The sequence below is a fragment of the Lepisosteus oculatus genome, chromosome 5 (genome assembly GCF_040954835.1).
Source record: "Lepisosteus oculatus isolate fLepOcu1 chromosome 5, fLepOcu1.hap2, whole genome shotgun sequence".
Lineage (NCBI taxonomy): Eukaryota > Metazoa > Chordata > Actinopteri > Semionotiformes > Lepisosteidae > Lepisosteus > Lepisosteus oculatus.
Genome location: NC_090700.1, coordinates 14475109 through 14487596, shown reverse-complemented (window position 1 = coordinate 14487596; position 12488 = coordinate 14475109). Strand labels below are relative to the sequence as shown.

At 36.0% G+C, this 12488-nt stretch overlaps 1 protein-coding gene across 4 annotated transcripts in view; it reads right to left on the bottom strand.

The window, feature by feature from the left end:
- Positions 1–12488, bottom strand: part of b3glcta (beta 3-glucosyltransferase a) — an 89244-nt gene that overhangs the window by 26184 nt on the left and 50572 nt on the right. For all 4 annotated transcript variants that reach the window (XM_069190137.1, XM_069190138.1, XM_069190139.1 and 1 more), the window contains exons 5-8: positions 11884–11960; positions 11153–11264; positions 5980–6116; positions 4895–4958 (exon numbers count right to left, since the gene is read on the bottom strand). In XM_069190137.1, the coding sequence (XP_069046238.1) occupies positions 4895–4958; positions 5980–6116; positions 11153–11264; positions 11884–11960 (390 nt within the window). The remainder of the gene's footprint in view (positions 1–4894; positions 4959–5979; positions 6117–11152; positions 11265–11883; positions 11961–12488) is intronic.

The following is a 12488-nucleotide window of genomic DNA, read 5'->3' as shown; positions in this document are numbered from 1 at the left end:
AAAAGGTAAAAGAGTATACTAAGTCAAAATTAAATATATATAGGTCAAGGCTCCTGAAAACTTAAAAAGAAAGAAAAAGAGCAGAGAAGAAGAAAAGAGTAAAAGGGATGAGAATGGCTGTAGCTGTAAACTGTATTCACTTCAGGCGTTCCAGGCGTAGAGCACTCGAAGACAAGAAAAAAAACTACAAATCCAAAGAAGAACTCCTTGTTAAGAAAGACTTAACAATTATTATTGTTTTGTTTGGAAGATTTCAAGATGCTCTGGGGGTGTGCAAACTTTTAGAATTGACAAAAAACGAACATGGACATAGTGTTCCCAAAGCTACAGTCTAATTTAAAAAAAACAGACATATATCTCTAGCACAGTATTTATAAGAAATAAGCAGCTGGAACATTAGGAAATAAAGTGCAATATGCTCATTTCCTAACAAAACGTTTTTGCCCTCAGAGCAAGGTGGTCCCATGGCAGTCACTCCTTATTTTCAAACAAGTCACAACTGACTTCATTCTGAGCGCATTCTGAATTATCTAAGGAGCTGAAGCCAATACTTCATTGGTAACACATTCTCAGTTAAATCATGATATATATATTGTGGCCACGCATCACACAATCAGATTTTTAACCTGCACCCCCCACCCCATAACCCTCACTGTGTCTTTTTAAACAAACTGTTGCTAATTTTTTATTTGCATCAGTCAGAAAGTAATGCACTATGATTGTCAAGGATCATGCAAAAATAAAATAACAACTGGATGAAGTTCTTAAATAAAAAAGGCTATGAATAATGGTAAAATATTTATAGATCGTCTACTTCCCTTCTTGTATTTGTGCTGCGGAATAAAACAGGGTGATTTTACAAATCATACATCATTGTCAGCAAATAAAATGCAGAGAGCTGAAAATCAGGTGGAAAAAGTATCTGAGACAAAGCCCCACGTCTGAATCCCAGATATCTGCAGCTTTACAATACACTACAGCTGACGTGAAAACACACTCCTACACTCGTGAAAGGTACAGTAGGGCTCGTAGTAGTTAAAATAGGTTCTGTCAGTTAACTTTACTTGGGTGGAGCTGGACAAAGCATTTTTTATGGTACATTGCATTTGCAGACTATCCTTACTTGATAATGTTGTAACAGACAGATAAGTTCTGGATCCCGAGATGAAGTTAAACAGATTAGTTTTATTGCATGCAAGGAACAATAAAATTGAAGTACTGTTCAAAGTGCCGGTACAAAACTTCCAGTTTATATAGCCCTTTTCTGCCGCTTCTGACGTAGCTCATTACTATGGTAATGGGGGGAGGTCATGATGCTTGGACAGTTCATAGACTTTGGCCAAATGGTCAGTGTTAAGTTTCTTTCCTTGAGAAGGGGGGCATCTGGAACCCTTATCAGTTATCCCCCTTTCCTGCCATAACTCTAAGCCTGGAATGTCTTTGTCACAAGAACCCCAGTCCTTGTGCAGAAAGGAATCAGTTAACCTTTTCTTCACATCTTATATCTTTCTTCAATAATTTAGGAAAAAAAAAGAGACAGCCTGCTTAACTGCCATGCAAATTAAATCAAAGCATTTGTAAAAAACAATTTTATTGCCAACGGTTTCAAAACTCCACTTCCATAAAAACAGGTTTATGCAAATTTTAAACTCTTTTTGCATTCCATGAGGGATGAACACTAATTTGACAATGCTCAAGTTACTTCACCAGCAGAAGCAGCTTGTGAAACATCATGCATGTGAACACCTTCAGGAGAGGACACAGCATAAGGAAAAGCCATGGCTTCTACAGCAGCAAAGCAGCTGCTGCTCACTGTCCCACGAGGGAACCAAAGCCAAGTCCCCTGCAATCCAATGCTCGTGGATTTACAGTACCACAATGCCAGAAGAGCCGGCCTGCTCAGCTTGGCAGCAGAGATTGCTTCAGGCAACATTCATTATCTTTTCCCCTTGGGATGAAAAAAGCTCAGGGCAGAGCAGCACTGTATTCACTCAAGGTTTATGCTCTGCTACAGCAGCTGCTATACATACTGTATCCCCGGGAACTCACTTTAGGAAAAGGGTTTCAATCCGTTTGGGCACACCTGCAGAGGCATGGGTGCTCTGAGACCTAGGCATGGCAGAAACTCATGTAACAAAGATTCCAACACTGAAAGGAGCCAGCTGTTGTATATACAATACCGTAACTGCTTTCAGTAGCATTCATGCTAGGCTCCAAGGTTATTATAATCTTCCTGCCACTTGCAGAATGCAACTAAAATAGCACAAACAGCATTCAAGGGTACCTTCAACTTGAGAATGTATTTTTATGCAACAAACACCCTAAATTTTCAGATACATTTATAAGGGATAAACAAAAGGTTGCAACCATTGAAAGAGGCTTTTGTGAAACCAGCCAAATTCCTAACCAATGGGCAGCTGATCTCCGTACAAATCCACATAACTTTCCCAATACACTTCCACAAATCAGCTTAGGGAGATTCATTTGTAAGCTGTTTTTCTGTTGCAGTTAAACAGAAATAACAACAACGGTACGTATCATGGTAGATTCAAAAATAAAATGAAAATAGTGAAAATAAAGTACAGATATAGCTTATAATACTAGTCTCTTCAATGTGTAATACACAAGACTTCAAGTCTTCACTTCTTAGAGTTTTCCCGTTGGCAAAATAATGTTTTTTCTTTTGTTTTGCCTTTTGATCATATGAAGACTATATATTTACATTATATTGTACCGGGTATATCTACTGCTACCAACTACTACCTGCTGAACTGGCAATTCTTAAATTAGAATAGGTTATTACTTCCAAAGAATATCAATTCTTGTAGAAAACCTGCTAATTAAAATGATTTTATGCAAATATTAAGCACACAGGGTGGCACAGGGTTTGCGTCACTGCTTTGCTGGGCTGGGGCCCTGGGTTCAGTTTTGGAGCTGAGGTGCTATCTGTGTGGAGTTTGTATGTTCTCCCCAAGTTCGTGTGGGTTTCCTCCTGGTGGTTCGGTTTCCTCTCACACTCCAAAAACAAACAGGTAGGTTAACTGGCTTCTGGGAAAACTGGCTCTGAAGTGAGTGTGTGCGTGTCTGTGAGTGCCCTGTGATGGACTGGCATCCTGCCCAGGGTATTCACTATCTTGTAAATCACCCATTGCTTGCTGGGATAGGCTCCGGTTTGCCTGCAACTTTGAACTGAATGCAGCAGTTAAAAAATGGATGGATGGATTAAGCACATTCTGAGTGAACTGAGCCAGAAAATATTTCATGAATAATTTAGAATATTAACAGTACTTTAAATTTGCTTTGTTTTATATTGAAAGCCTGCTTGTGTGATCTACATATTTACAAGCAATATATTTAAACCTCTCATATAATCATTTCATATTTATCACTATGCTCCCGTGAAAAAAAATATGTTTTTTTCAATGCAGAAAAGAAAATCCACTGTGAAGTCACTGTGGTAAAGTGGTGACTGCTTCCACAAACCCTGGTGAGACTGGCAGCTTGCCACCATGCCAGGCCAAGTACTGTATTCACAAAAGCATAATGCTGCAGTGATGTGAAACACACATGCGTTCGATTAAAATAGAGTATTTCTTCATGATGACTAGAACATTTAGTTACACTAAATAATGCTTTTTATTATAGTAAAGATGAAGATTTTTATTGCATTAGATACTGACGCTCCATAGCACAATGGATCTTTCAAACAGAGAAACAAACAAGTAGCTAAGACAACATGAACTGAAAACCTATCTCTTCATTTCCTCCTTTTCATATAATATAGATACCTGTTCAGTCTGAATCTTATTTTAATCATCCTTTTCCAAATTCCAACCAGGTTGGAACACTTCAGGTGTTCACTGCACTCACATTGGATCAATCAGATGATCGCCTCATTTCAGTGATTCCTTAATGCTAAGTAAAACTATATAACCTGAGACTCAAAATAAAGTTGAATCCTGAAACTTTAAAATCACAAGTGAGATGATTTTCAGACGTTTCAAAAGAGCTCATTTTAGAGATGTACTATTTTTGTTAAATACAAACGACCAAAACAAAAACTTTCCATCTTCTTGATTGACGTTCTATCAAGCATAATGAAATATAGGCTGAGGAGATGCCAGTAAGGCTTGGAACAACTCGTGAAATAAAAAACTTAATTCTTGCACATTTCACAAAACTGTCAGAGCAAATTAAGAATGATTTAATTAAATGTCAGTTGAGCAAGCCTGACATCTCTGATGCAATTAAAAATAATTCAATGGAGCTCTGCTTTCCAGAACTTCTTCCTAGAAATCATATATCTCAATCTAATTTACATGTAAATCTCAATGTACATACTGAAACCTACTAACTGGGCACAGCAGCACATTGGTGTTGGACTGAAATATTCTCCACATGAGGTTATACTCCACACACATTCTTGTACATGAATATGCATTCACTTTTGAGAGAACAAACATATTATTCTTTGTTAGTGACATTAGTTCTATTCAAGCACTAATGGCATTCTTATAAAAATAATTTTAAAACAGTAAAATACCTAAGAAACCAATGGTTCAAAATACTGGTTAATGAACAAAACACAAAGACAGAAAATACAATTCTGCACCCAGGACAAATCCCACGTTTTCAGATTCAAAGTCAGATTATTATCAGATAGCTCATTATAAGAGGTTCAAAATATTGAAAAACTGAATATAAATATCAGTTTATACATTCTTACTGAATAAAGGTTTATAGGTCTAATTATGCTGCGTTTGGGAATTTATAATATGAAACCTATTTTTTTATAGAATCAAAACTGACATATTAAAAGACTCAATTCAAATTTACCTGTTAAATGAAAACCAATTTTAATAATAAATGTATTGACAATAAATGTTGCCCTTACCTCATGCTTCAAGTCAATAGTGAAATCTGATTTAAGTGGTTCATCTTTCACTTTGTTTGCAAGCCTGAAACATCAAGTTTTTTCCATTAATATTAGTCATGCAACTTACAAAATAAAAGGATAAACACATGTTCTGATGAACTATGAACATAAAAATTAATCAGATCTTTACTAACATTGATCCAGGGACACATAGTACTCTTAACAGCTTCCTTTCTTCAGAATGAAGTACAAACAATTACAGGAAAAATCAATTAGTATCATGAAAAAATAACATTTATGAAAGCTTATTAAATGCACATCCTAAATACTGTCTGAGCTGTGGAATGCAACAGGGAAAAGAATGAGTGTTTTAGCAACAAGGAAAATATTGTATAGTGAATTCACTATCCACTGCTGTTAGAGCATTTTTGAGTCTGTTTTTATCAATTAATTAAGAACAGCCACTGAGATTAATTTTGTGCATCCCTGAAAATTAATAAGCAATATCAATAAATAAAAAGGAAAACAAATCTCTGGGTAGTTTTAGAGGGAATTTGAGGCTCTTGTGTGATCATTTAAAAGCAAATGACTGGCTTCAAGGAAGGTGTGGTGAAACCCCAGTTGCTTTCCATCCAAATGGCTCCCCTGATTAAACCAATCAGATTCTTTGCTATAGATACTGCAGAGCTGTCCACAGGCCTTTTCATGCTCTCCAGAGAAAGCAGTGGCACACAGGCACTGGTGTGATTCTACTTGTTCCTTTCAGTACGTTCCAAGCATAGTCCAGCACATGGAAAAAAGAGCATGGAAAAATCCTCAGGCTGGGTGAATATCTGTGTGTGACTGATTGGGACAGTACTTCAAATACAGAAATAAAGGCAGAATATAAAAGCAGGTGTGGATGCTTCAACATGGTGCTAAAGTTGAAACTTGGAATTCAATGGTTTGTATTTTAACTCTGGAGGATGTCACTGGCTTGTGGCTATGTTAAAAACCAAGTGCTTTTGGATAAGGTACTGTAAGGGGGGGGAGAAGCCTTGTTGATTGTTCTTCAAAACTTCAAAAAATGGTGATCGGAACAGTTAAAATTTCAGAAGCCTTACCGGTTTACGAGAGCAATGCTCAGTGCCCAGCCAGCTGCAAAGTCCGGGTATTTGAAAACAGCCGGGTTGTCAGCAAAGGCATAGTGGTGAATGATGGTGGACTCTTCGTCATGCAGTGGTTTCCCTAGAAACCACTCCTGTTGCAAAGGACAGCAAACGTTAGTACAGTATGTCTTTTGTAAAATGAAGACAGTGAAAAGTGTCCAAATTATTGTTCCAAATGAGTAGTTAACTTTTTTTTAATGACAATGTCCTCAGGAAAAGATTTTCACATTTAACAATTTAAACCAAGAGCACAGTAACTGTTGAGAACAAAATAATCCCACTTTAGTTGTACAGCATAAAAACCTGATACTTCTTCTCATCTTCACAACTTGTTTCACACCTTCCCTTTTCTCTTTTTCTCTTTCTTGTGAGGTCCCCTTTTCACATTTTTTGGTATTTTGCCATACTGTTCCCTTTTAAAAATTTGACACAAAGAATTGTCAAAAATATTTTATAGTCTGTAATTCACCAATAATCTGTGGAATAATATGTGACAGGAAAATTCCTAGAAAGTTAAAGTGCAAAATGTACAAGACTGTGATTAGACCTGTACTACTATATGGAGCTGAATGCTTGGCAGTTGGAAAGAGGGAAGAGAACTTGATGAGAAGAACTGAAATGAGGATGTTGAGATGGATTCTGCAGATTTCAATGAAGGATAAGATCAGAAATGAAGAAATCCGTAGACGATATAGGGTGGTGGATGTGGTTGAGAAGATGCGAGAGGCGAGGCTACGGTGGTATGGACATATCATGAGGAGGGACGTTGAGGAAGTAACAAAGAGGGTAATGGAATTTGAGGTGGAAGGTAACAGAAGAAGAGGCAGGCCTAGAAAGAGATGGATAGATTGTGTGAGAAAAGATTTGGAGGTATGTGAAGTGAGTGAGGAAGATGTGGTCGACAGAGACAAGTGGAGAAGAGCAACCAAAGCAGCTGACCCCAGGACAGTCTAGGACTAAGGCTGTGAAAAAGAAGAAGAAGAAGAATTCACCAATAAACAAAGGTTTATGTAATTAGAGGACAGTGTTAAATATTTTGACCCCATAGACTATAGGTATTCAAGAAAAATATCAAATTTTAGTAATTACTTCCAGTATCAATAAATAGGTTAACATGAAAAACAAAATCTGTTGCTGGTCTCAGGTTTCTCCTGATGCATCTACAGAATTCCATGCATGCATAAAGCACTGAAAATGAATTCTTCTGAATGTAGAATGTTCTTATTTTTCATTTATAAATTAACAAAATGTGAATACGAAGCTATGCCTAAATTGGGATTAAAGTAATTAATGTAAGGAACAGTGAAAACCAAACAAGTAATGAAAAGAAAGGCTTCATTATTTTTTTCCCTAGACACATCATTAAGATAAGATTCTTGCTGACAATAATTCAACCTTTAGTGGCTTAAAGTTGATTTTATTGGATTGTGCTTGGAAACAATCTAAAAACAAGCAATGCCCATCACTTCACTTTCAGAATTAAAGTCCACCATCCTCTCTACAGACCCATCATACTGTATATTCTTTAAAAAAATGCCTCTAACAAATGCAGAGAAAATGTTAACGTGGATTAATCTTTTTGGAATAAGACCAAACCTTGTTTCCATCATTCATATTTTTTAGATGTAAGCTATCTGCTTCATAATAAATGTTAACAGAGGAAGTAACGTTCTGGATTAATTCAGAACGCTAATTTAAACTAAATAATTCAACATGCAACAGTTAATGATATTTTCACCAATGTTTCAATTCTAAACCCTAACTGTCCCAGAAGTTTTTTTTTCCCTAAAAGTACAGCTTGTGCTTTTTAACAGCACACCTGCCTACCTTGCGATACCATTATGATCAAATGTGAATACTCCCTGGTTTTGGCAATGATTGCCAGACTAAGAGAACTAGAAGGTATTATTTAAACTACATTAGCTCAGATGTTGTTCTTTGAAATTCACATGGAATTAATTATATAGAAAAATAGAAATGTGTTAGGAATGTCCTCTCGGCTCACAGCTGCCACATTAATGATTTGCAGATAAGAAAGAAAACCCCTCTTTGCTCCCAAACTTTCCATCAGGATTGGAGCAAAGACTTAAACCCTGAAAGCATGAAAGCAACAGCTTCTGAAATCCCCAAGCCTTTTACTTAAAGCCTGACCTGCAGGCAGGTATTTCTATTTCAAAAAAGATCATTTCCACTTACAGTGAGTCGCTTTGAGAAAAGTTTTTTTTCTGCAGTAGCACTCTCTCAGTTCATGCAGGAAAGTGACTTTTAAAAAATAACAGAACCAAAGAGAAATTGTGGAAAAAGAGTCTGTATCCCTCATTCCCTCCCACTCCCCCCCCCAAAAAAAAAACAAATTCTGAAAAAAGGTAACATAAAACTGACATAGAGATGTTCCATTTCACCATCATGCTTTTATTATTTTAGAAAAGCTGTTCATTTTTGCTTATTTTTCTTGGCAACAGTATCATAACTAAAGCTTTACAGTGAGAAAAATGTGAAATGTTGAAAAATAAACTATGAGTTGGGATAATCCAGAATATAATAATTAAAAAAATATGCAGGGACTGTTTCTAAAAAAAGACCATTTCCAATTGAATTTTTTTTATAATTGTACAGGAGTTTTGGAAATCTTATCGTATCAACTGATATTCAACAACTAATATTATTTCTTATGTCTGTGTATTTTCAATTAAAGGAAACCATAGATTACATGACAAGTACTGTAGTTAATCATTCTTTTTAATTATCATTTCATCAATCACCCCGCAACTCACAACTGGTAACCCTCTGAAGCTAAGCCCTGCTGCTGGAAGAGGTGTTAGTGGGGGCAGTAGGGGGCGCTCACCCTGAGGTCTGTGTGGGTCCTAATGCCCCAGTATAGTGACGGGGACACTATACTTTAAAAAGGCACCATCCTTCAGATGAGATGTAAAACCAAGGTACACTGTCATTAAAAAACCCAGGGTATTTCTCAAAAACAGTAGGGGTGTTACCCTCGGTTTCCTGGCCAAATTACCCACTGGCCTTTACCTATCCCCATCTATGAACTGGCTTCATCACTCTGTTTTCCTCCCCACTGAGAGCTGATGTGTGGTGGATGTACTGGTGCACTTTGGTTGCTGTGACATCATCCAGGTGGGTGCTACACTTTGGTGGTGGTGGAGTGAAGTTCCCATTAACCGTAAAGCACTTTGAGTGGAGTGTCTAGAAAAGCATTACATAAGTGTAAGGATTATTATTATTAAACTAAAAACTCTGTTTAAAAGGTTTGCCTCTACTCTGAGCACAATGAGTTTTTTCCAGAATATTGTTTACGTGAGTGAAATACATTGCCAGTTTCAGCTGTCACTTTTACCTCCGAGACAAACATTCAATGCAGAACTAACAACCCTCTGCTGCTGTCAAAGTACATGAGTAAAGAGACAAGAAAGGAATTATATTTTTTCCCAACACGCATAAAAATAAATAGGTACTTTTTGGAGTACCTTTCAAATTATGGCTTTGCAAAGCACTTCACAAAACAGACAAGAAAATTTAAACATTTGTGTGTTCCATTTTACAGACGTTGAATGTATCCCAGGCAATATATTTGAATGTGTAAAAAAACAACATGGTTAAACTTTGCGAGAAGCAAAATCAAAACGTGATTTAAAAATATCAACAGATTCAGAGCCCCTGACAGTTCTAGGATGAGAGTTTCACAGTTACACAGCCACATTTTGCAACACAGAAGGAAATGGAGCAAAGTCTCATTTTAGGTCCATACAAATCCGTTAATAAAAAATGTTTCTGCTGAAACACAAATGTAAACACCAATGTATCAGGCTTCAAAAGTTCTTATACACCTGTGCATAGCTATGATTAAAAAAGACCATTAGTTTCAAATTAGTTTATGAAACTAAGTTGCATAAACGGACACAGCATATGCTTTAATAGGATGGACAGACTGAACTAATCTAATTCAAGATTTAAGATCTACAGTATACTTCATTACATACCATACAATGGTTTGTAATGACATGCCTTTCAGTTACAACAGATCTCTGATAAGAAAAAAAACAATTAAGTTTGGAAATGATCTAAGATTAGAATTAAAAATCACACTACTATAGAGAAGTTGGCAGCCAGAAACCACACAGACAATATAGCTTGATGGGATTCAACAGGAAGTAAAATAGGCCTCGACACAGCTGAGCTCTCAGTGAGAGATCTTTTCTTTTAAACTCATTTAAGCAGGAGTTAAACTGGCACTGTTCTAATTTGTATCAAAGAACAGTCACTCATCTTCTCTGTTGATTAATATAGAGGAAGAAGCCTGGTAGAAGATAAGAGCTAAACGGTCAGTACAGAAGTTAGCAGAATGCTTACTTTCTAGAATGCTTAAAATTCTAGAATTCTTTAAAGAGTATTGAGGGTCTTCAGCACATTACACTGGTGAATAATCAGTGACTTGGTAAGAATAACAGTGACTTCTGAGGTCTTAATGGAGCTTCCTCAACCCTTGAGAACTACCAGAAAACCACAGCTGAAGAAATTACATTCTCTCTTTCTTTTCTCATATTCTTGTTTTAAAAAGTAACTGTTGGTATGTACAACAAAATATCTTACAAATATGTAGAAGTGTTGGTTATGTCTCACTACTTCTCATTATGAGTTTAAAATGCTGGTGTATAAGTGTATGATTAGTGTAGTGTATAATGTATCATTACTTACTGATAAATTATAATCGACAAATTATTTGACAATTATATCTCCAGACAAGTGCACGGAGCTAGCCAGACCAGCCAACTTAATCACATTTAGAACTTAATCTGGAATTAGGAAAAAAAAGGTCACTAGAGTGTGACCCTGAACAAAGCAACTGATGGTTTCATCAGTAACTAGAACAGATAATCCTTTCAGAGTCCAGCTTCTATCTTTTAACTCATTCCTTTTTAAATACATACTGTACCTTATTTGAAGGTGCACAAACATGAGATAGTCCTTATCATAATGCTCTAAAGTGAAAAAGATACTAAAAAGATACTTTGGTAGGAAAGCAAAACAAGTAACTCAGGAAGCCTTTCCCTCCTACAGTAAGTGTAAAACAATTACTTGTCAACAAATGTAAGATGAAAAACAAACATACCTTATCCTTGTCAAACCTCCTCAAAATCTGAAGAAGTTTACCGATGTTCAAGTTTGTTTCTTCTTCAAAGAAGAAAATCCAAGATGAGTTCCTTCCATAGGAAGCAGATAAACTAAGAGATAAAAGGATAAATTTACATCGACTTAACTGTGTATTGTTAATTTATAAATGTTAGTTCTAAAAATGTGATGTAACAAAGATCTTTGTGAACCCAGAAACCATACAGAATGTGTTAAGAATGTTTCTTAATTACAAATTCATTTAAACTAATTAAACAAACTCATTAGATGAATTAAATATTTTATCCTCATGATTTAGCTGTTATTGAATATGTCACATTTCATGTCTTATAAATAGGCTAGTGATTTAGAGCTGGAAAACAAGAGGATTTAAACCAAATTAGAGATAAAAGCTTAAAATATAACTGTTGGTGAACAACTAGGTTCCATATGTCTGTCCTTCAGCTGATATTGTAAAACTAATAAAAGCTCATCAGAAACAAATTTAATGATTCTGCCTTCCACATCTTCCACGTTTTACTACATTCACAAGAACCTTACAGCAAGGGGACAAACACAGACCTTACATATTTAATTATTCACTTGAAATATCTTGGGAACTAGTACTGTTTAAAAGCAGACACTCTCGAGATATCATGAAGCACAATTTGGCTTTTATCTGTCTTAAAGTACTTTTTTTCTAATCTGTCAGCCATGGTGTAATGTACTTACTGTGGTAACAAAGGCAGAATACTCCAGTCTCCTTCATTTTCTGTCACTTCATGAATAAGTAGTACAGGAGGAAGATTCTAAAAAAGTGGAACATCAGGACATGTTACAGCTACTGTATGTGTTATTTTGTTGTGGCTGTCTGGGCTTAGTGAAAACCCTCCAGAGAACCTGTCTTAATAGGACCAGACACTAGTGATGAACAATGGCATTTTCATCCAATAGCTAAAGGTTATTCTTCAACCTTCAAAATGAATGGCAATAAAAAAACACTGCAGCAGGCAATCAGACCCTGCTCTTTGTCATAAAGTATCTTCTGTAAAACAGTACAGCAATTGAAACCTGGTGTTTAATCGCATTTCATACATTTAATATACAATTGTAATAGAAATAAATGTGTCCATACTGTTGGGCCTTCTTGCTTTTAAAAAAAATATATCTAAAGGCACAAAGAGGTAATCTTGAAATGACTTTACTCATCTTATTGCAGATTTATGCATACAATTCCCATTATACAGTATATGTAGATATGAAATCTGATTTATACTCCTAACAAAGATGTGTTGCATCTACTTTAAAAAGATGACGGGTTATACATACATTCAATT